This window comes from Taudactylus pleione, unplaced genomic scaffold, assembly GCF_031769625.1.
Source record: "Taudactylus pleione unplaced genomic scaffold, aTauple2 ptg000052l, whole genome shotgun sequence".
In the NCBI taxonomy this organism is placed as follows: Eukaryota; Metazoa; Chordata; class Amphibia; order Anura; family Myobatrachidae; genus Taudactylus; species Taudactylus pleione.
In genome coordinates, this window is record NW_028284454.1 from 1,123,689 (window position 1) to 1,146,900 (window position 23,212).

Below are 23,212 nucleotides of genomic sequence, written 5' to 3' on the forward strand. Positions count from 1 at the left end.
TAATAGTCCTGCACTATATACAGGTATACAATAATAGTCCTGCACTACATACAGGTAAACAATTGTCTTTAAAACATAATTATCACTAGTGATAATTACATAATGATGAATAGGCCCCTTAGGTCTTAGGGCGGAATGTACTAAGCATTGTATCCGCGATGCCGTACATCCACCTCTCATCGGGTACATAGCACAGTTGATTACCACGGTATGTGACTATGTACCTAGAATATCGCAGCGCTCCCGAACTGAAGATGGCATTACCCACCAGGATGAAGCACTGGCTTAATACATATGGGGTATGTGGTAAAACCCACAAAAATTGCATTTGCTGGGGTTTTATCACATTTCCCACTTACGTACATCCCAGCCTTACAGAGGTGCATGTAGCAAAGGCTGAGAAACCCCAATCTACTCACTAAGGGCCTGTATCAGCTTTGTACGCTAATCGCATTGCTGCTGAGTCTTTATACACAGCGGTAATGTGATATTATGCTAATGCTGCAGGAGGTGTCTAGTGTATACACCTCCTGCCGGCTTCTGTGATCAGCTGCTACGTCCGAAGATGCATCATCGTATCGCTCTGCGTGACCATCGGCGATTGGAGTATCCTTCATGTCACTCAGGGCCTGATTCAGACCCGGTCGCAAGCGATGAGCGCTCGCAACCGGGTCAATGGTGGCCCATAGCGCATGCGCACGACAGAGCCGGCTCCGTCTCGCGCATGCGCGTCTTGCACCAAAGGGGGCGAGCTGTCGATGTTGAGTGACAGCTCGCCCCTTAGGGGCGGCCCCACTGACATCACAAGTTATGTCAGTTGAGAGCTTTTGGCTCTATTAGAACTGAAAGCTCTCTGGGGCTTGCGATGAACGAGACCCTACCACACGGGTCTCGCCGCAAGCCCGATGATCGCGATGGTCTTGACCATCGCGACCATCATCATGGCCGCTCGCTATAGCTGTGTGTGGTCACTCACAGCCATGCGAGCAGCCAAGAGGCCGCTCCAAAAAAAAAAAAGCTCGGCCTTGATTCAGAGCGAGCGCTCTGTCAGAGCGAGCGGCTCTGAGTCAGGCCCTGAGGGTGGCCGGTGTTCAGATGAAGCCAGCGCAGTACAATCACTGAGAGTCTGCCGCCGAGCTGCATGTGGGATCGCAGACTACAGTACGGGTCATGCACCGGCGCCAAACGTCTACAATCAGAGATGTGCGCTAAACATCGGGTTACTGAGCATCTCTGATCAGCCCCTTAGTTCCAAGCACAGAATGTGGCAGCAACTGTACCTTACTCACTTTCATCTCTGCGTGGCATGCTGTATATATATAGGTAACGCTGTGTGTATATAGGTAATGCTGTGTGTATATATAGGTAATGTTGTGTATATATAGGTAATGCTGTGTGTATATAGGTAATGCTGTGTGTATATATAGGTAACGCTGTGTGTATATAGGTAACGCTGTGTGTATATATAGGTAACGCTGTGTGTATATAGGTAATGCAGTGTGTATATATAGGTAACGCTGTGTGTATATAGGTAATGCTGTGTGTATATATAGGTAACGCTGTGTGTATATAGGTAACGCTGTGTGTATATATAGGTAACGCTGTGTGTATATAGGTAATGCTGTGTGTATATATAGGTAACGCTGTGTGTATATAGGTAACGCTGTGTGTATATAGGTAATGCTGTGTGTATATATAGGTAACGCTGTGTGTATATAGGTAATGCTGTGTGTATATATAGGTAATGCTGTGTGTATATATAGGTAATGTGTATATATAGGTAATGCTGTGTATATATAGGTAATGCTGTGTATATAGGTAACGCTGTGTATATATAGGTAATGCTGTGTATATAGGTAACGCTGTGTGTATATATAGGTAATGCTGTGTATATATAGGTAATGCTGTGTGTATATATAGGTAAATCTGTATATATAGGTAACGCTGTGTGTATATAAGTAACGCTGTGTATATAGGTAACACTGTGTGTATATAAGTAACGCTGTGTATATATAGGTAATGCTGTGTATATAGGTAACGCTGTGTGTATATATAGGTAACGCTGTGTATATATAGGTAACGCTGTGTGTACATATAGGTAACACTGTGTATATATATAGGTAACGCTGTGTATATATAGGTAACGCTGTGTATATATAGGTAATGCTCTGTATATATAGGTAATGCTGTGTGTATATATAGGTAATGTTGTGTGTATAGGTAACACTGTGTATATATAGGTAACGCTGTGTGTATATAGGTAACGCTGTGTGTATATAAATAACGCTGTGTATATAGGTAACACTGTGTGTATATAAGTAACGCTGTGTATATATAGGTAATGCTGTGTATATAGGTAACGCTGTGTGTATATATAGGTAACGCTGTGTATATATAGGTAACGCTGTGTATATATAGGTAATGCTCTGTATATATAGGTAATGCTGTGTGTATATATAGGTAACGCTGTGTGTATAGGTAACGCTGTGTATATATAGGTAACGCTGTGTGTATATATAGGTAATGCTGTGTGTATATAGGTAATGCTGTGTATATATAGGTAACGCTGTGTATATATAGGTAGCGCTGTGTATATATAGGTAACGCTGTGTGTATATAGGTAACACTGTGTATATATAGGTAACACTGTGTGTACATATAGGTAATGCTGTGTGTATATAGTGTCACAACCCTGGCTAGTTTTTACCTTTGCTTTGAGACTTACCTCTGCCAGCTGCTCCATGGATCTGTGTTTGTAATTCACCTGGGAGATCTGCTCTGAATCATGCTGGTTGTAACATTTCTGTGTGTGCAGACTGCTCTCCTTCTTCCCACAGTGATTAGCTACCTGGACTCTCCTCTGTCTGTGAGCATTGCTAGTCTTAATTGGAATTGTAGGTGTGGTCCTTATTCTCAAGGGCTGCAGAGGTGATTACTCCCTCTGCATGTTGTGCTTTCCACCACTCAGAATACTACTGCCAGACCACCTGTCCATATCCACCAATTGCTGCCAGACCCAGGGTATATATATCCTCCCCTGATAGCATTCTGAGCCTGAACATCTCATTACGTTCCGTGGTGTACAGCTTATGCTATAGCTGTACCTCTGAGTACAAGTGTATCCCAGGCTCCTGCTGGTTCCTAGACCAGTTCTATCTGAAAACCTGCTGTGTCCAGTAATCCTGCTACCGCCATCTCCATTTGGCTTTCCAAGCGGCAACCAGTAGCTTCCAAGCTACCATCTATCAACTACGGCTCCCAAACCGCAACAAGTAGCTTCCACGCTACCATCTATCAACTACGGCTCCCAAACCGCAACCAGTAGCTTCCACGCTACCATCAACTACGGCTCCCAAGCCACAACAAGTAGCTTCCACGCTACCATCTATCATCTATGGCTCCCAAGCCACAACCAGTAGCTACCACGCTACCACCTATGGCTCCCTAGCTGCGACAAGTAGCTTCCTCGCTACCACCGTTCACCTCATGGCTCACTAGCCGCACCAAGCAGCTCCTGAGCTACCACCGCTCACCTTACGACTCCCTAGCCACACCAAGTAGCTCCCGTGCTACTATCGCTCACCTCACGGCTCCCTAGCCGCTCCAAGTAGCTTCCGTGCTACCATCTGTCTGCAAGCCCAACTACTGGTACCCCGTTCAGCTCAGTAAGCCTTCCTGCCAGTCCCAGTCCGGTTCCTCCAAGTTCCTTCTGGTCCCACTCCAACGTTTCAAGTTTCCAGTGCTTTTCATAACCTGATGACTCGCTTGGATTCACAGGAGGCGGTACAGCATCAAGTACAGGTGGTACAGCATCAGCTTCTGCTAATTCTGACTAACCAGCTAGATGATACCCAAATCTTACCTGAACCCCTAACTACCTTCCATCAACTGCTGGAACAGCTACAGGCTCTACTCAGCAAAATTTGTCAGGTCATTCCTGAATTTCTTAGAGCTACCTCTGTCTCAACTAGAACCTCTGTCTTGGAATCTCTAAGAACCAAAGATTCTTCCATGCCAAGTAAAGTGAGACATCGAAGTTACCCGCGCCCCAAGCTCTCTGTGGCTGAACTCCAGCGGCATAAAGATTTACATCTCAGTCTCTATTGTGGAGCTTCTGACCACTTTATCAAAGACTGTTCCCTTTGCAATTCCAGCAGTATTACCATGTGTCAATGTTCCGGTCCCAGCTCGGATTCTGCCCGTTCCGGTCCCAGCCCGGATTCTGACCGTTCCAGTCCCAGCCCGGATTCTGCCCATTACGGTCCCAGCCCAGATTCTGCCCGTCCCGATCCCATCCCAGATTCTGCCTGTTCCGATCCCATCCCGGATTCTGCCTGTTCCGATCCCGTCCCGGATTCTGCCTGTTCAAGTCCCATCCCGAATTCTGCCTGTTGCGGTCCCATCCCGATTTCTGCATGTTCCGCTCCCGTCCCGGATCCTGCCTGTTCCAGTCTCAGCCCGGATTCTGTTTGTCCCAGTAGGGGACTCCACTTGGCAACCCCAGGAGGGGTCTCCAGAGTCTCAACCCCAGGAGAGTCCTCAAGTCTCATAACCCAAGAAGGGGTTTTGAGTCACTCACCCCAGGAGGAAGTCTCTGTCCTCGCATCCCAAAAGGGGGGTTCATGTTCCATACCCCAAAAGGAAAAGACGAGTCAGCTTACGCAGAAGGGGATTTTGGGTCATATACTCCAACAGAGAGTGTCAAGTTCTGTACTCCAGGAGGGGACCTTCAGTCTCTCACTCCAGGAGAGGGTTACAAGAATTATGCCCCAGGAAGGGGCCTCAGGTCTCAAACCCCAGGATGGGGTTTCTAGTGCTATTCCCCAGGAAGGGAATTCAAGTGCCTCACTCCAGAAGGGGATCTCAAGTCTCGCACCACAGCAAGGGGTCTCAAGTCTCATACCCCAGGAGGGGGTTCCAAGTCTCGTACCCCAGGAGTGGGTTCCAGGTTCCTGTTCCCAGGGAGAAGTGTCATGTACTACTAATCCTGATCATGGCTCCTGTTCAGCATCTCCTGAAAATATCATTCCAGAGGATGACAGTTTTGGTAGTCTGTTCTCAGCCTCGATTGTTGAAGCTGCTGTCTCTGGCTCCTCAGGACTCCTTTCAGTTCCTTTAGTTGGTCCAAGTACCGAACAGCTGTCAACTTCAGTTGTTTTGACTACTCTTCAATCAGAGCATCTTCAACTCTCTTCCAGCCCTGCACTTGAAAGTGCTCCACAATCCTCGAACACACAAACTTCATCGGATACTCCAGGATGCATATATTTTGATGGGGACTTATCGCAATACTTTGCATTACTGGAGCAATATGCTGCAATCATGGAAGGAGATCCAGCTTGTGGTATCACTCCTACCAACTTTACTAAGTACCTTCTCTCTTCCTTTAGAGGTAAGGTGTTAGACTGGGCCAATCCTTTCATCGAGTCTAAAGATCCTGTGCTTCTAAAAATAAAGACTTTCAGTGAAGCTGTTATTAAAGAATTTGGTCTTAAACCTGTCAAATGAAATTCTAGTGAAGTTCTCAGTTCTGAAAATTGGTCCAAGCAGTCTGTTAGTTCTACTAAGGAATCATCCTCTACTGAGCCCTCCACTTCCCTGAAATCCGAACAAGGTAAAGTTTTCAAGGGCCAACGTCCTGAATTCAAAGCATCCAAGGAAAGTGGCACTATAGAATCGGCATCTCTGAACATGAGATGTGTGCCCACCTCCTTGTCCTTTTCATACTGCGGTACCTCCCAAAACACCATCAAAATTGGTCATGTTTCGCTTAGTTCCTCCCAGGAGTCCTATCAATGTTCAAGTCCTACTAAACCTTCCATTTTACCTTTAGATACTGACTCGGAGTCTGAACTCGATCCTGCATATGATAATTCTCCATTCCCTGAAAACCATCTGCCATTTGACCCTGTCCTTTCCAGTCATGTATTTCCACAGGAGTTACCAGAGATCCCATGTCCGTTGGTGGGCACAAAACGTTCTCGCATGAGATGAACCGACGAAGGTCTTGAACCATCTCCTTTGAAGAATATCCACTCCTGGTATCCCAATAAATGTAAGAATTAAGAAGATGTCTAAAGAGATGTTTCAAGAGTGATGGTGTCCCTATGTTTGAAGCTCCTGTAATGTCATGTTTAGAAGAAAGTTTTTCAGTTTTCTGGGTGTCTCATTTTTTTATCATGTTCTCCTATATATTTATTTGGGTGTTCAGAGTCCACCCATGAAGAGGGGGCTACTGACACAACCCTGGCTAGTTTTTTACCTTTGCTTTGAGACTTACAGCTGCTCCATGGATCTGTGTTTGTAATTCACCTGGGAGACCTGCTCTGAATCATGCTGGTTGTAACATTTCTGTGTGTGCAGACTGCTCTCCTTCCCACAGTGATTAGCCACTGGACTCTCCTCTGTCTGTGAGCATTGCTAGTCTTAATTGGAATCGCAGGTGTGGTCCTGATTCTCAAGGGCTGCAGAGATGATTACTCCCTCTGCATGTTGTGCATTCCACCACTCAGAATACTACTGCCAGACCACCTGTCCATATCCTCCAATTGCTGCCAGACCCAGGGTATATATATCCTCCCCTGATAGCATTCTGGGCCTGAACATATCGTTACGTTCCGTGGTGTAGAGCTTATGCTATAGCTGTACCTCTGAGTACAAGTGTATCCCAGGCCCCTGCTGGTTCTTAGACTAGTTCTATCTGAAAATCTGCTGTGTCCAGCAATCCTGCTACCGCCATCTCCATTCAGCTTCCCAAGCCGCAACAAGTAGCTTCCACGCTACCATCTATCATCAATGGCTCCCAAGCCGCAACCATTAGCTTCCACGCTACCATCTATTAACTAAGGCTCCCAAGCTGCAACCAGTAGCTTCCACGCTACCATCTATCATCTACGGCTCCCAAGCCGCAACCAGTAGCTTCCACGCTACCATCTATCAACTATGGCTCCCAAGCCGCAACAAGTAGCTTCCACGCTACCATCTATCAACTACGGCTCCCAAGCCGCAACAAGTAGTTTCCACGCTACCATCTATCATCTACAGCTCCCAATCTGCAACCAGTAGCTTCCACGCTACCATCTATCATCTACGGCTTCCAAGCTGCAACCAGTAGCTTCCACGCTACCATCTATCATATACGGCTCCCAAGCCGCAACCAGTAGCTTCCACATTATCATCTATCAACTATGGCTCCCAAGCAGCAACAAGTAGCTTCCACGCTACCACCAACCACCTACGGCTCCCTAGCCGCGACAAGTAGCTTCCTCGCTACCACCGTTCACCTCATGGCTCACTAGCCACACCAAGTAGCTCCCGAGCTACCACCGCTCACCTTATGACTCCCTAGCCACACCAAGTAGCTCCCGTGCTACTATCGCTCACCTCACGGCTCCCTATCTGCTCCAAGTAGCTTCCGAGCAGCCATCAGTCTCCTTACGGCTACCCAGCCGCACCTAGTAGCTCCCGTGCTACCACCGTTCACCTCACGGCTCACTAGCTGCACCAAGTAGCTCCCGAGCTACCACAGCTCACCTTACGACTCCCTAGCCACTCCACGTAGCTCCTGTGCTCCCATCAGTCTCTATACGACTCCCTAGCCACTCCACGTAGCTCCCATGCTACCATCAGTCTCTACACGACTGCCCAGCCACACCAAATAGTTTCCGTGCAACCATCCGTCTGCAAGCCCATCTACTGGTACCCCGTCCAGCTCAGTAAGCCTTCCTGCCGGTCCCAGTCTGGTTCCTCCAAGTTCCTTCTGGTCCCACTCCAATGTTTCAAGTTTCCAGTTCCAGTCATTCATCATCAAAGGCAGTTCTCACTGCTATCCAATTCTTATGTTAAAAGAGCTAGTCATGTTACCCATGGTTCCAGTCATGTCGGTCTCCGCTGAATCCGGTTCATCACCAGAGTCAGGTAAATCACAAACACCAATTGTGACATATAGGTCACGCTGTGTTTATATAGGTAATGCTGTGTGTATATAGGTAACGCTGTGTGTGTGTATATAGGTTACACTGTGTATATAGGTAACGCTATGTGTATATTATTATTATTATTATTATCCTTTATTTATATGGCGCCACAAGGGTTCCGCAGCGCCTTACATAGTACATAAACAGTTGAACAGAACAAGAAAACAGTGTCATACAGTTTAAGACACTACAAGACAAGTACATGGTATATACACACTGCTGCAACAGAAGCAGGATGGCAAAAGTCACGGGTTAGGTGCTTTTGAGTATAGAGCAGATAGTATAAGTAAAGAAAGGATAAGCACAAGAGGATAGGGGGCCCTGCTCGTGAGAGCTTACATTCTAAAGGGAGAGCTTATATAGGTAATGCTATGTGTATATAGGTAACGCTGTGTGTATATAGGTAACGCTGTGTGTGTATATATAAGTAATGCTGTGTGTATATATAGGTAAGGCTTTGTGTATATAGGTAGTGCTCTGTGTATATATAGGTAAGGCTTTGTGTATATATAGGTAACGCTGCGTGTGTATATAGGTAATGCTGTGTGTATATAGGTAACACTGTGTATATATAGGTAACTCTGTGAATATAGGTAACGCTGTGTTTATAAAGGGAACACTGGGCCTGATTCAGACCAGCTCGCGAGCGCTCGCAAATGGGTCGATGTTGGCACAGTGCGCATGCCCACGACGGAGCAGGCTCCGTCGTGCGCATGCACGAGACACGGATAGCGACGGGCAAGCCGTCGATTCGGGTCTCGTACCAAAGGGGGCGTGGCTGCCCTTTGGTGGGCGAGCCGGGGGCGTGGCTGCCCAGACAGAGGCGTTCCCATGGGAATGCCTACCGTCTGGGGCCGGCCCCACTGACATCACAAGTGATGTCAGTGGGAGTGCCTTCGGCTCTGGTAGAGCCAAAAGCACTCCAAGACTTTCGGCAACGAGACCCTACCACAAGGGTCTCATCGCAAGCCCGATGGTCACGATGGTCTTGACCATCGCGACCATCTTCCTGGCCGCTCTCTATAGCTGTGGGTGTTCACCCACAGCTATACGAGCGGCCAGGAGGCAGCTCTAAAAATTAAGAAGGATGGCTCTGAATCAGGGCCACTGTGTGTATATATAGGTAACGCTGTGTATATATAGGTAACGCTGTGTATATATAGGTAATGCTGTGTGCATATAGGGAACGCTGTGTGTATATAGGTAACGCTGTGTGTGAGTAGGGAACGCTGTGTGTATATAAGTAACGCTGTGTATATAGGTAACGCTGTGTGTATATATAGGTAATGCCGTGTGTATATATAGGGAACGCTGTGTGTATATATAGGTAACGATGTGTGTATATAGGGAACGCTGTGTGTATATAGGTAACGCTGTGCGTGTATATATAGGTAATGCTGTGTGTATATATAGGTAACGCCGTGTGTATATATAGGGAACGCTGTGTGTATATATAGGTAACGATGTGTGTATATAGGGAACGCTGTGTGTATATAGGTAACGCTGTGCGTGTATATATAGGTAATGCTGTGTGTATATATAGGTAACGCCGTGTGTATATATAGGGAACGCTGTGTGTATATATAGGTAACGATGTGTGTATATAGGGAACGCTGTGTGTATATAGGGAACGCTGTGTGTGTATATATAGGTAATGCTGAGTGTATATATAGGTAACGCCGTGTGTATATATAGGGAACGCTGTGTGTATATATAGGCAACGATGTGTGTATATAGGGAATGCTGTGTGTATATATAGGTAACGCTGTGTCATGGCAGATCAATAGCTGGGAGGCTGCACTAAGACATGATTCCCATATAAACAAATATTACACAACAGAGGTAAACACAGAGGTGACCTATTCCCCCATCTCATTACTAACAAATATCCTGCAATTACTGTATCACCACCAAATGCAAAACCGCCACCTCCATGAGAGACACCGAGAGCCCCACGCGTTTCCTACACTCTGCAGCCAACAACACACATGGAGATTCTCTCATTTCAAAAGACCGATAAGGATCTTTTTCTATGTGACTGGCTGCGCATATGTGTGTGACGCCATTATTGGCACATAATCACAGGTGATGAGTCTGCGCTCAGTAAAGCCAGGTACACTCTAGATCAGTGATTCTCAAAGTCAGGGGGCGATTCAGACCTGGACGCTAAGAAGTGTTCGCTCATAGCTGTGGATGGTTCGCATTGTGCGGGAAGCGATCGCACGCCAGCCTTATTCTTCTCTTTAGGTTGAGTGACAGATTGTGTCATTGTGGGTGGTGACAGGGGCTGGCCTTTACAAACTGGGGAGTGGATGTGCGAACGCAGGCGTCTCTGTGCGTTCTAACGGCGTTTAATAGGCGTGCATAAATAGCATGGAAGCGTCATTGTACACATCACCTGGTTGTATTTCACCCTGCAGTGATCGCAGTGCTTGCGGCAGGGTAGGATAAACCACAAGTGCTGCGAGCGGCTCCGATGGCTCTCGCTGTTACTGATAAAGCATACACATCCAGGAGATGACGCGTGTTGCAAAGGAAAAGGGGGCGTCTCTAGACTGCCGTGCGATCACTCTGCCGATACTCTCTAAGACATAGAGGGCGAGCTTATGCCTTGCCGTGAATTCGCCTGCCGTGCCGTCACTTAGACGAATTTGCATACTCTGAGAACGAGCGTACGCATCTAGTGAGCGGGTCTGAATCAGGTCCTCAGTCCTCGGTACCCCACACAGGTCACATTTCCCAGGTCACCCAGATGTAATCATTGCTCACTGACACATTTTATAAATCCACAGGTGGAGCTAATTATTTCACTTGTGATTCTGTGAGGAGACCTGGAAAACATGCACCTGTGGACCGAGTTTGAGAACCTGTGCACTAGACTAATGGTCTCCAACCCATATCTCGCAGTCTTTATCATTGGTAGCTAGCCTAGCTGCAGTACTGCCGAGTCAGCTAGGAGCCCACTAGGTGGAAGTGACCTCTGATTCACACTCCCCTGTGGCATCGACGCCATGGGTGGAGCCATGGGGAAGCAAGTCGTGATTGCCATAGCCGCTATGATCACCTGACGTACTACCCCGTGGTTCCAACCAACGTCTACGCCACGGTGGAGCAGCACAATACGTGACAAACGCCGCGAGTGAATCCTGCGCAGCCCTCCCGGAACATCGCACAGCAGCTCTGCCTATGTCTTTTACTCGTCTACTGCCCGTATCTCCTGGAGCCGATAATTAGCAGTGATATGTGTCTGTGCTAGACTTTATTTACAAATTGCAACAATATCGCTGTAATGCTGGGTACACACGGGACGTTCTGCACATAGAACGATATCGCTGCAATGCTGGGTACACACGGAACGATATCGCTGTAATGCTGGGTACACACGAGACGATCTGCACAACGAACGATATCGCTGCAATGCTGGGTACACACGGAACAATATCGCTGTAATGCTGGGTACACACGAGACGATCTGCACAACGAACGATATCGCTGTAATGCTGGGTACACACGGGACGATCTGCACAACGAACGATATCGCTGTAATGCTGGGTACACACGGGACGTCAACAGACCGCAAAGAGCGATTGCTCTATTTAAATAGCCGGCCCCTTTTTCTGAACGACCGTTCGCAAATAGTGTCCGGCTCTGAATCAGGCCCTCAGTACAGAGAGAACCCAAGTGTCCTACACTCATTATTATTATCCATCATGGTAATGTCTAAATCCCCGTCACAGAGCGGACTCTGACGTCAACAGCCAGTGTCCAGCGTCATTCCCTGCTATCCAAGTGGGCATAAAGGGGAAATATAACCTTGTGGCGAGCGCAGTGAGCCCGCGAGGGGACACCTTTCTTCTTTAGGTGGGGACAACTTTCAGTACTTGTGTACGTAAAGTACACAAGTACCATTTAAAACATTCATTGGGTTTCTCTCTGCAATGAGTCCGTAAAGTACAGAAGTACAAAAGTCATGTATATTCTCTCCCACATTTCAAGTGATGCTCGTAGTAATCTAAGTCGCCCTTTGGTAACATTTAATGTTGACTTTTAGACTAATCCTGCGTCATGGCTGTGGAGAAAGACTGCAATAAGCTCAAGAACTCACATCCCAGCTTATCCCCGCAAGATGGAGCCGTCTCTGCTTCCACTAAGAAGGCCCAATGCTGCTCCCCTCTGAAGGTAACGTCACTACCCCCAATACCCCGTTACCCCAGTCACAGAATGGTTACATCGTACATACTGTACCCCATTACCCCAGTCACAGAATGGTTACATCGTACATACTGTACCCCATTACCCCAGTCACAGAATGGTTACATCGTACATACTGTACCCCATTGCCCCAGTCACAGAATGGTTACATCAGACATACTGTACCCCATTACCCCAGTCACAGAATGGTTACATCGTACATACTGTACCCCATTGCCCCAGTCACAGAATGGTTACATCGTACATACTGTACCGCATTACCCCAGTCACAGAATGGTTACATCGTACATACTGTACCCCATTACCCCAGTCACAGAATGGTTACATCGTACATACTGTACCCCATTACCCCAGTCACAGAATGGTTACATCGTACATACTGTACCCCATTACCCCAGTCACAGAATGGTTACATCGTACATACTGTACCCCATTACCCCAGTCACAGAATGGTTACATCGTACATACTGTACCCCATTACCCCAGTCACAGAATGGTTACATCATACATGCTGTACCCTGTTACCCCAGTCACAGAATGGTTACATCGTACATACTGTACCCCATTGCCCCAGTCACAGAATGGTTACATCAGACATACTGTACCCCATTGCCCCAGTCACAGAATGGTTACATCGTACATACTGTACCCCATTACCCCAGTCACAGAATGGTTACAATGTACATACTGTACCCCATTACCCCAGTCACAGAATGGTTACATCATACATGCTGTACCCCGTTACCCCAGTCACAGAATGGTTACATCGTACATACTGTACCCCGTTACCCCAGTCACAGAATGGTTACATCGTACATACTGTACCCCATTACCCCAGTCACAGAATGGTTACATCGTACATACTGTACCCCGTTACCCCAGTCACAGAATGGTTACATCATACATGCTGTACCCCGTTACCCCAGTCACAGAATGGTTACATCGTACATACTGTACCCCATTGCCCCAGTCACAGAATGGTTACATCAGACATACTGTACCCCATTGCCCCAGTCACAGAATGGTTACATCGTACATACTGTACCCCATTACCCCAATCACAGAATAGTTACATCGTACATACTGTACCCCATTACCCCAGTCACAGAATGGTTACATCATACATGCTGTACCCCGTTACCCCAGTCACAGAATGGTTACATCGTACATACTGTACCCCGTTACCCCAGTCACAGAATGGTTACATCGTACATACTGTACCCCGTTACCCCAGTCACAGAATGGTTACATCGTACATACTGTACCCCGTTACCCCAGTCACAGAATGGTTACATCGTACATACTGTACCCCATTACCCCAGTCACAGAATGGTTACATCGTACATACTGTACCCCATTACCCCAGTCACAGAATGGTTACATCGTACATACTGTACCCCATTACCCCAGTCACAGAATGGTTACATCGTACATACTGTACCCCATTGCCCCAGTCACAGAATGGTTACATCGTACATACTGTACCCCATTACCCCAGTCACAGAATGGTTACATCGTACATACTGTACCCCATTACCCCAGTCACAGAATGGTTACATCGTACATACTGTACCCCATTACCCCAGTCACAGAATGGTTACATCGTACATACTGTACCCCATTACCCCAGTCACAGAATGGTTACATCGTACATACTGTACCCCATTACCCCAGTCACAGAATGGTTACATCGTACATACTGTACCCCATTACCCCAGTCACAGAATGGTTACATCGTACATACTGTACCCCATTATCCCAGTCACAGAATGGTTACATCGTACATACTGTACCCCATTGCCCCAGTCACAGAATGGTTACATCGTACATACTGTACCCCATTACCCCAGTCACAGAATGGTTACATCGTACATACTGTACCCCATTACCCCAGTCACAGAATGGTTACATCGTACATACTGTACCCCATTACCCCAGTCACAGAATGGTTACATCATACATGCTGTACCCCGTTACCCCAGTCACAGAATGGTTACATCGTACATACTGTACCCCATTGCCCCAGTCACAGAATGGTTACATCGTACATACTGTACCCCATTACCCCAATCACAGAATAGTTACATCGTACATACTGTACCCCATTACCCCAGTCACAGAATGGTTACATCATACATGCTGTACCCCGTTACCCCAGTCACAGAATGGTTACATCGTACATACTGTACCCCGTTACCCCAGTCACAGAATGGTTACATCGTACATACTGTACCCCATTACCCCAGTCACAGAATGGTTACATCGTACATACTGTACCCCATTACCCCAGTCACAGAATGGTTACATCATACATACTGTACCCCGTTACCCCAGTCACAGAATGGTTACATCGTACATACTGTACCCCATTACCCCAGTCACAGAATGGTTACATCGTACATACTGTACCCCATTACCCCAGTTACAGAATGGTTACATCGTACATACTGTACCCCATTGCCCCAGTCACAGAATGTTTACATCAGACATACTGTACCCCATTGCCCCAGTCACAGAATGGTTGCATCCTACATACTGTACCCCGTTACCCCAGTCACAGAATGGTTACATTGTACATACTGTACCCAATTACCCCAGTCACAGAATTGTTACATCATACATACTGTACCCCATTACCCCAGTCACAGAATGGTTACATCGTACATACTGTACCCCATTACCCCAGTCACAGAATGGTTACATCGTACATACTGTACCCCATTGCCCCAGTCACAGAATGGTTACATCAGACATACTGTACCCCATTGCCCCAGTCACAGAATGGTTACATCGTACATACTGTACCCCATTACCCCAGTCACAGAATGGTTACATCGTACATACTGTACCCCATTGCCCCAATCACAGAATGGTTACATCGTACATACTGTAACCCATTGCCCCAGTCACAGAATGATTACATCGTACATACTGTACCCCATTGCCCCAATCACAGAATGGTTACATCGTACATACTGTACCCCATTACCCCAGTCACAGAATGGTTACATCGTACATACTGTAACCCCATTACCCCAGTCACAGAATGGTTACATCGTACATACTGTACCCCATTGCCCCAGTCACAGAATGGTTACATCAGACATACTGTACCCCATTACCCCAGTCACAGAATGGTTACATCGTACATACTGTACCCCATTACCCCAGTCACAGAATGGTTACATCGTACATACTGTATCCCATTGCCCCAGTCACAGAATGGTTACATCAGACATACTGTACCCCATTGCCCCAGTCACAGAATGGTTACATCAGACATACTGTACCCCATTGCCCCAGTCACAGAATGGTTACATCATACATACTGTACCCCATTGCCCCAGTCACAGAATGGTTACATCATACATACTGTACCCCAGTCACAGAATGGTTACATCGTACCTAGTCATCATATCAGGGCACTATTACACTTATCGGATCGCTGTGTTCATTGGAATCATAAAGGTAAATGTTACCCTGAGATACCAGCACTGCGGCACTGCGTTACCTCCCACTGCGTTACCTCTTTAGTAATGTGATGCAGGTGTAAATGCTGGGATGCAGTCACTTCAGCTGCTGTGATGTCACTAGTGCTACCTCGGTGTATGAATCCACCCACTCACACAGAGCGTTCCTGCAAAGCAAAGCTGCAAGGATGTCAGTCATTCTGTGCATGCTCTGCTAGAGAAGCCCCTCCTTCTATGACTGGCAGCCCCCCACACAGCCTGTGCTTAGTGTATGTATTGTGTAAGAGGGCACAGTCCAGACTCCATTTTATTGTGCACATCGGAGCAATGAGACAAATGCGCATGCATGTCCTGCGCACAAGATCCCGGAAGGAGCCGGACGGGGCAGAGAGATAGAATAGGATCCCCCAGTTTCACCTTCTTGATGAATGGCCCCATAACTTCATTTCTAATATTGCAGGTGATGATGTTTGTTTTGTAGAAATGAAGTGCTGATGAATAAGCCCCATAATGTCTGACGTTTCCTTCAGCCATGAACATGAAGTTTGCGTACTAATGTTGGACATGGGTAATAAGGGGGAGAGACCGACTATCCTGTGAACCCCTTTTTACCCAGCGCTTACCCAATAACTGAATCAACACAAACATTTGTCACAATTTATTATACACATAACCATATCATATGTCGCAGGGCGAGGAAAGAATCGCCAAGCAAGGCTCTTTTTTAATCATTTTTGCACCATGTGATGTGGGGGGGGGGCACGTCACATCCCACCCCTCCCCCCTGTATACCTGTAAGTGGAGGCGTGCTCAGCCTAACCTTGTAGGCACACCGCATCCCGTCCCCTCCTCCATACCGAATTAGTGGGGGCGTGCTCAACCCAAACTAGCAGGAGCGCAACAGCCGCCCCCTATACCACCCAGGGACCACATACCATGCGGATACCACCCTCACTAGGTACACAGCCCATGTGGCCCAACCGTCTCAAGCTGGAGCCAGGCGTGTGGCCTGGTGACTATGCCTGGCCGCCTGAAACCCCCCTATGTGCCACGCCTTGCTCACCACATTCCCCACACTGCTCACACTGATTGTGACATTTTATAAAACGGCCACATACCACTTTACCCGCGTTGACATTTGCCTGCACTATATATATGGGATAATGAACTTATTTATATATTTTTTTATTTTTTTTATTTTCAAAGAAAAATAACCATCACCAAAACATATTGACACCAACCCTTTAAATGAAACACGGTAAACTACCATCCACGTGACCACGCTAAATATATAGTATTACTTCATCCTGCTACTAGAGATGGGCAGAGCGACTCGCAGTACTGAGATGAGCCACATGTCTCGGGACCCGGCTCTTTACATTCTGCAGGGCTGTAGGGAGCAGGGGTGGCGGTGACTGCGAGCGAATCACTGCCAGCTCCGCCCCCTGCAGCCCCAGCACTTCTGAACCTTTCTACTGCCAGGGGCGCCGAGAGGGGGGGGGCGGGCACTAATTACCTGGGACTGGCATTGCTCCCCCCCCTTTCTTACATCATAGCAGCCCAGCACACTGCTATGATGATCAAGCTGATCGCGCCCCTCACTGGTCATGTACCGGGCTGAAGGGGCTCACAGCACCCCCCTCGTCAGCGTGCAACTCTTTTTTTTTTTTTTTTAGCTAAGGGGGCTGGTCAATGCAGGTGCAATTAGGCCACGCCCCTTTTTACCCAGGCTTAGTGCGGCTCTTGGCAGGCCTGTCTACTGCACTGACTCCCGAGTCACTGCACAACCGCTGAACTGAGCCCGGCAACTCCTAGTGAGTCACTGACAGCTCCGCCCTCTGCGCTGCTGATCCGCCCTGATCAGTGCACACACACCCCGGGTAACAGAGAGGATAGAGACTGAGGTGGGGGTCTCCAATCATTCCAACATCTGAATGATCGAGTCATTGTGATGAGACCCTCACTCACTAGCCATCTCTACCTGCTACACGTAATGACGACTAACAGGGGGTGGGTGGCGAGGAATTGCTGCTAATGAGTTCTGACTCCCCTCTTCCTCCTGCTGCTCCTTATCTACCCCCTGCCCGCTCCCTCCCCCCCCCCCCCCCGCATGGCCACGCTTCCCGACTGGTCAGCGTACCTCCTAAGGTGACAAAATGGGTGATGAGTCACACGCTGCCCCCAGGTTTTCGCGCTGCAGACCACCTTGTGCCCCTCTCCATTACCTGGCTCCGGTGCCATCCCTGGCATCCTTTGCCTCTATTATTGTTGCGTCTATCCGCTGTGCCCACTTGTGTATGATACTAATGGTTGTTCTCGGTCACCATTATTTGTCAGATAATGTAGGGGTCAACCCCAGGGAACCCCAACCTGACTCAGCGGACATGATTAGGGTAACGGGGGGAACCTGTACTACGAAGGGTTAGGAAATGTACAAATGTGGAGTGTGAGGCTGCACCGCAATCAGGGAGATAAAGCGCGAGAACAATCCCGTCCAAATGCCGCAGCAGAGGTGACTAAGGGACAATTACTATTGATTTTTTAGTGTAATATTAACAATGAAAGTTTATTTAACTCTCTGATTAATCCTAATAGGACTCTAGTGATTCGCACTATTAGTGATCCTCAAACACACGCTCCTAGCCAATAGATTCCGTAACATAACAATGCGGGTGGCCGTTCTCTCGCCCGTGTACATGAGCTGTATACTCCATACATAGGTCTCAGTACTCGAATCAGACCCGCTCGCTAGATGCGTTCGCACGCAGCCGCTCTACTGCTAATATATGCATAGGCTGCGATCGCACGGTAAGGCATTAGTACGCCCGCTGTGTCTTAGCGTGGGACGGCAGTGCGATCACAAGACAGTCTAATGACGCCCCCTTCCCCTCGCAGCACACGCCATCTCCAGGAACTGTATGTGATCAGTAATATCGAGAGCCATCGGAGCCGCTCGCAGCACTTGTGGTTGACCCTACCCTTCTGCAAGTACTGTGATCGCTGCAGTGTGAACTACAACCAGGTGATGTGTACAATGACGCTCTGTGTTAATTATGCACGTGTGAGGATACGGGGTTCTCTCAATCACCCAGACACCGAGCAGATGAAACCAACGTGATGGTTTATTTTTCCACAGCACACAGAAATAGATAATATGTCAGGACAAGCAGTAAATCCAGTGAACGGGCAATAAACAGGTAGCAGTCCCAATAGAGGCAGTCCCAATAGAGTATATTGTCCCAGAACAATTACACAAAATAGCTAGAGACCCTCAGTCCCCACAGTAGAAACTATCACTGATCACACAGCAGTGAATAGCGTATGTCCACTCAATCACTTCCAGGACCCCACACGTAGAAACTATCAGAGATCACACAGCAGTGATAGTCCCTGGGTCCAAACAATTGATTCCAGGATCCCATACAGTAGAAGCTAATCACAGAACACACAGCAATGAATAGCGTATAGGTCCTTGCAGAATTTCCAAAGTATAAATCCACAGAACTGGTGATGCGTTCCACTAGTACCATGGCAGAGTGAGGCCTCTTAGCCAAAGTCAGCGACTAACATGTGGAGTTACCTTTAGTAACCTGTTTTAAAATCTTCCAATTTCCCACGATATTGTGACCACCCAGGGGGGGTTGCACCGTTTCCTGATTGGTGCGAGTCCCTTATGCTGTCACTTTCTCCTACCTCCTCTGGGTATTACTTCCCTGACGAACACCTGCTGGGATGGTTCCGTTCGGGCTACCAGATTCACGTGAGACACAAAACAGGCAAATGGAAGGAGGAGTAAATCCTGAGCGTCCCCTGGGGAGGTGGGAATTAACTTAGAGGGTCTTTTGTTTTGGGAGGTGTCACCTTGCTCTAACACAGACATATGGACCAGGCTAACATCAAGGCTTATCCAGTATTAAACATTTCAATAACTTACATTATTACAGTACATAATAGACATGCTAATGAAAATGTGTGTCCTGAGAATGATCACACATACACTAGGAGACGGATGGGGGACACAAAAGGACTAAAAAGTAAATTGATCTCTGCAATGACTGAGATGCTGCCAGTAAATTTGTAACACACATCCCATGTCCTCACATTCCTCTCCCACTTTTTAGGCCTTGTTCCCAGGGGTGATAAGGACACATTACTGACTGGGCGAGGCGGTGCTAGGTCTTCCAGTGTTGCGTAGAACTGGGTCTGGTTCCTGCTGACGGGACAAGCCATCCGCGTTTCCGTGATCTCTACCCTGTTTGTGGGAAATAGAGAAGTTGTACAGTTGCAGGGCCAAACTCCATCTTAGCAAGCGTCCATTGTCTCCTGCGGTACGTTGTAGCCAACTAAGGGGGTTATGATCTGTGACCACCGAGAACTCGTGCCCATACACGTATGGCTGCAGCTTCTTAAGGGCCCAGACTATAGCCAGACACTCCTTTTCAATAGTGGCGTAGGCTACCTCACGGTCGACAAGCTTTTGCGAGAGAAAAGCCACTGGGTGTTCACATCCATCTTCCCCTACCTGGCTCAACACAGCTCCTATTCCATAACCTGAGGCATCGGTTTGCACAATGAACCGCTTGCGAAAGTCGGGGGCTGCTAATACTGGGGATTGGGACAAAATTTCCTTAAGCTGGGAAAAAGCCCGTTCACACTCAGGGGTCCAGTGTATTTCTCGGGTGTACTTTTTGGTCGTCAGGTCAGTTAATGGCTTGGCAATGGTGCTGTACTGGGGCACAAACTTCCGATAGTACCCTGCCATTCCAAGGAAGGCACGTACCTGTTTTTGGTTAGTGGGTTGAGGCCACTTCAAGATGGCCTCAATTTTTGCCGGCTCTGGACGAATTTGGCCTCCACCAACCCTGTGCCCGAGATACAACACCTCTGCCATCCCCATCTGACATTTGTCTGGTCTGATAGTCAACCCCGCCTGGCTAATCCGGGCTAGCACCTGGGCAACATGCTGCAGATGTTCCTCCCAGGTCTCACTAAAAATTGCTATGTCGTCCAGGTATGCCTGGGCGAACTCCTGACACCCTGTCAGCACGCGATCTACTGTACGCTGAAAGGTGGCTGGGGCATTCTTCATACCAAAGGGCATGGCTGCAAATTCAAATAGCCCAAATGGGGTGCTGAATGCAGACCTCTCCTGTGCCTCCCTGGTAAGGGGTATCTGCCAGTACCCCTTACTAAGGTCCACAGTGGATACATAGCGAGCCGCCCCCAACCTGTCTAGCAACTCATCTACCCGGGGCATGGGGTATGCATCCGTCACAGTCACCTCATTCAGCTTCCTATAGTCCACACAGAAGCGAGTGCTCCCATCCTTCTTAGGCACTAAGACTACACTGGCTGCCCAGGGACTAGTGGATGGTACAATGACCCCAAGTGCCAGCATTTCATCAACCTAATGGGCCGAGCCGCCCCGGTGTCGACATGATGGGCCACTACATGGGTGCGCCCTGGTTTGCTTGTGAATTGAGGTCTCTCAACCTCCAACACCTCCCTCATCTTTCTGGCCTGGGTTGCTGTTAACTGTGAGCCTATGGGCACTGCCTCTACCCCTAGATCCTTTTTGGTTGCTGCTAAAATGTCAGGGATAGGGTCAGTCTCTGGGTCATCCATAGGTGGGCAGCAGATTGCCACAGCCCCTATTTCTCTAGTGACATACTCCTTTAACCGATTTATGTGGTAGGTACCCACCCGCTTCCCTGTTGGACCTAGGGCAACAATATAATCTACCTGGCCCTGACGACCCATGATGGTATAGGGCCCTGCCCAGGTTGCCTGTAACTTGTGCTTTCGGGCAGGTACTAGAACCATCACTTTCTGCCCAACATCTAGCTCCCTTTCATGTGCTCGCTGGTTGTAGTACTGGCTCTGCCGTTCCTGTGCCCCCAGCATGTGGTCATGCGCAAGCTGCATCAAACGCTGCAATCTCTCCCTCATTTGGACTACATACTCCAGGACAGGAACCTCAGGTTCCTGGAATGTCCCTTCCCAGCTTTCCCGGACTAGGTCTAGAGGCCCTCGTACCCTTCGTGCATATAATAACTCAAAAGGGGAGAATCCAGTGGAATCTTGCGGCACTTCGCGGTACGCGAATAATAGCTGCTGCAACGACTTCTCCCAATCCCCCCCCTCCGATTCAGCATATGCCCGCAGCAACTGCTTTAGGGTCCCATTAAACCTCTCGCAGAGCCCATTCGTCTGGGGATGGTAGGCTGTCGTGCGGAAGGGATGGACCCCAAATTTGTCCCATACTGTTTGCAGCAAGTCCCCTTGAAATTGTGTACCCTGATCGGTAACTACTTCTTGGGGAAATCCTACACGGCTAAAGATGTCCATGAGAGCCTGGGCAATATGCTCAGCATCTATGGATGCCAGGGCCACTGCCTCAGGGTATCTAGTCGCATAGTCAACTACGGTCAGTATGTATTTCTTCCCTGTTCGGCTCGGCTTCTTAAAAGGCCCAACAATGTCCATGGCCACTCTCTTAAATGGCTCGCTTATGACAGGCATGGGTTGTAGGGGAGCTCGACGTGGGGGCCCCCCGAGGCGTTGACATACCTCACAGGATTCCCTATACTGTTTTACTGCTTGGCTTATTCCAGGCCAGAAGAAGTGCCGTAATAGCCGGGCACGGGTTTTACGAACCCCTAAGTGGCCTGCTAAGGGAGTGTCATGGGCAAGTGCTAGCAACCGGGTACGGTACTGCTGGGGAACAATCAACTGTTTCCTTAGGACTTCAGGCTCTAAGGGGTCTACTTTTGCAGGCACCCTGTACAGTCTCCCCTCCTCCCACTGGATGCGATCCCCCTGAGGTCCCCAATCTGCCCGTTCTGCCGCACTGCGGAGGCTAGCTAGGGAAGGGTCTGTCCGTTGGGCTTCCCTAAATGCCGTCCTGTCTAGCTCCCCCAGATTCCCATTACAGTCAAACAAGTCTGGTTCAGTGTTACTCACCGGTGACAGGTCAGGGGTTGTGGCCATTGATCCCACCAAGACCCCCGATGCTGGCCCGAGAGGGTCCTCGGGTGCTGTCGCCAACATCTGCGCTTGGCTCTGGGTGATAGCTCCCACAAAATAACTAGCCAAACCACTGCCCAGATCATTTCCCAGGATAACATGGGTGGGTAACCCACCCAAAAGTCCCACCTCCACTTCTCCTGAGTCCAGGCCCCAATCCAAGTGTACCCGGGCCATGGGGATAACAGTGATCTGCCCTCCGGCCATGGAGATTTTAATTTTCCGTTTCTCCAATAGTTGGCAGGGGGGGATTAACTCCGGTCGGACCAGGGTAATGGAGGCCCCGGAGTCTCTCAATCCTTGCAGTTCCTGTCCATTGACTTTAACAGGCTGTACGTGGGTTTTCATGTTATCCGGGGTAGCTTTCCCAATAGCTGCTACTACCTCCACTTGATATGCTACTTCCTCCGCCTCTGGCGCATCAGGAATGCAGTTCCCCTCCCCACCCTCAAATGTTGTTTCCTGGCACACAGCTACCCTGGGCACAGCTGGTCGGGCACCTGGAAATTGTCCTCTTCCAAGCGGACA

At 48.4% G+C, this 23,212-nt stretch overlaps 1 protein-coding gene across 1 annotated transcript in view; it reads left to right on the forward strand.

Moving 5' to 3' along the window:
* The window catches only part of LOC148535427 (solute carrier organic anion transporter family member 1C1-like), an 87,569-nt gene that overhangs the window by 38,643 nt on the left and 25,714 nt on the right, over positions 1 to 23,212 (forward strand). The window contains exon 2 of the mRNA XM_088462661.1: positions 12,028 to 12,155. Coding sequence (XP_088318787.1) covers positions 12,042 to 12,155 — 114 coding nt within the window. The 5' untranslated portion in view covers positions 12,028 to 12,041. The remainder of the gene's footprint in view (positions 1 to 12,027; positions 12,156 to 23,212) is intronic.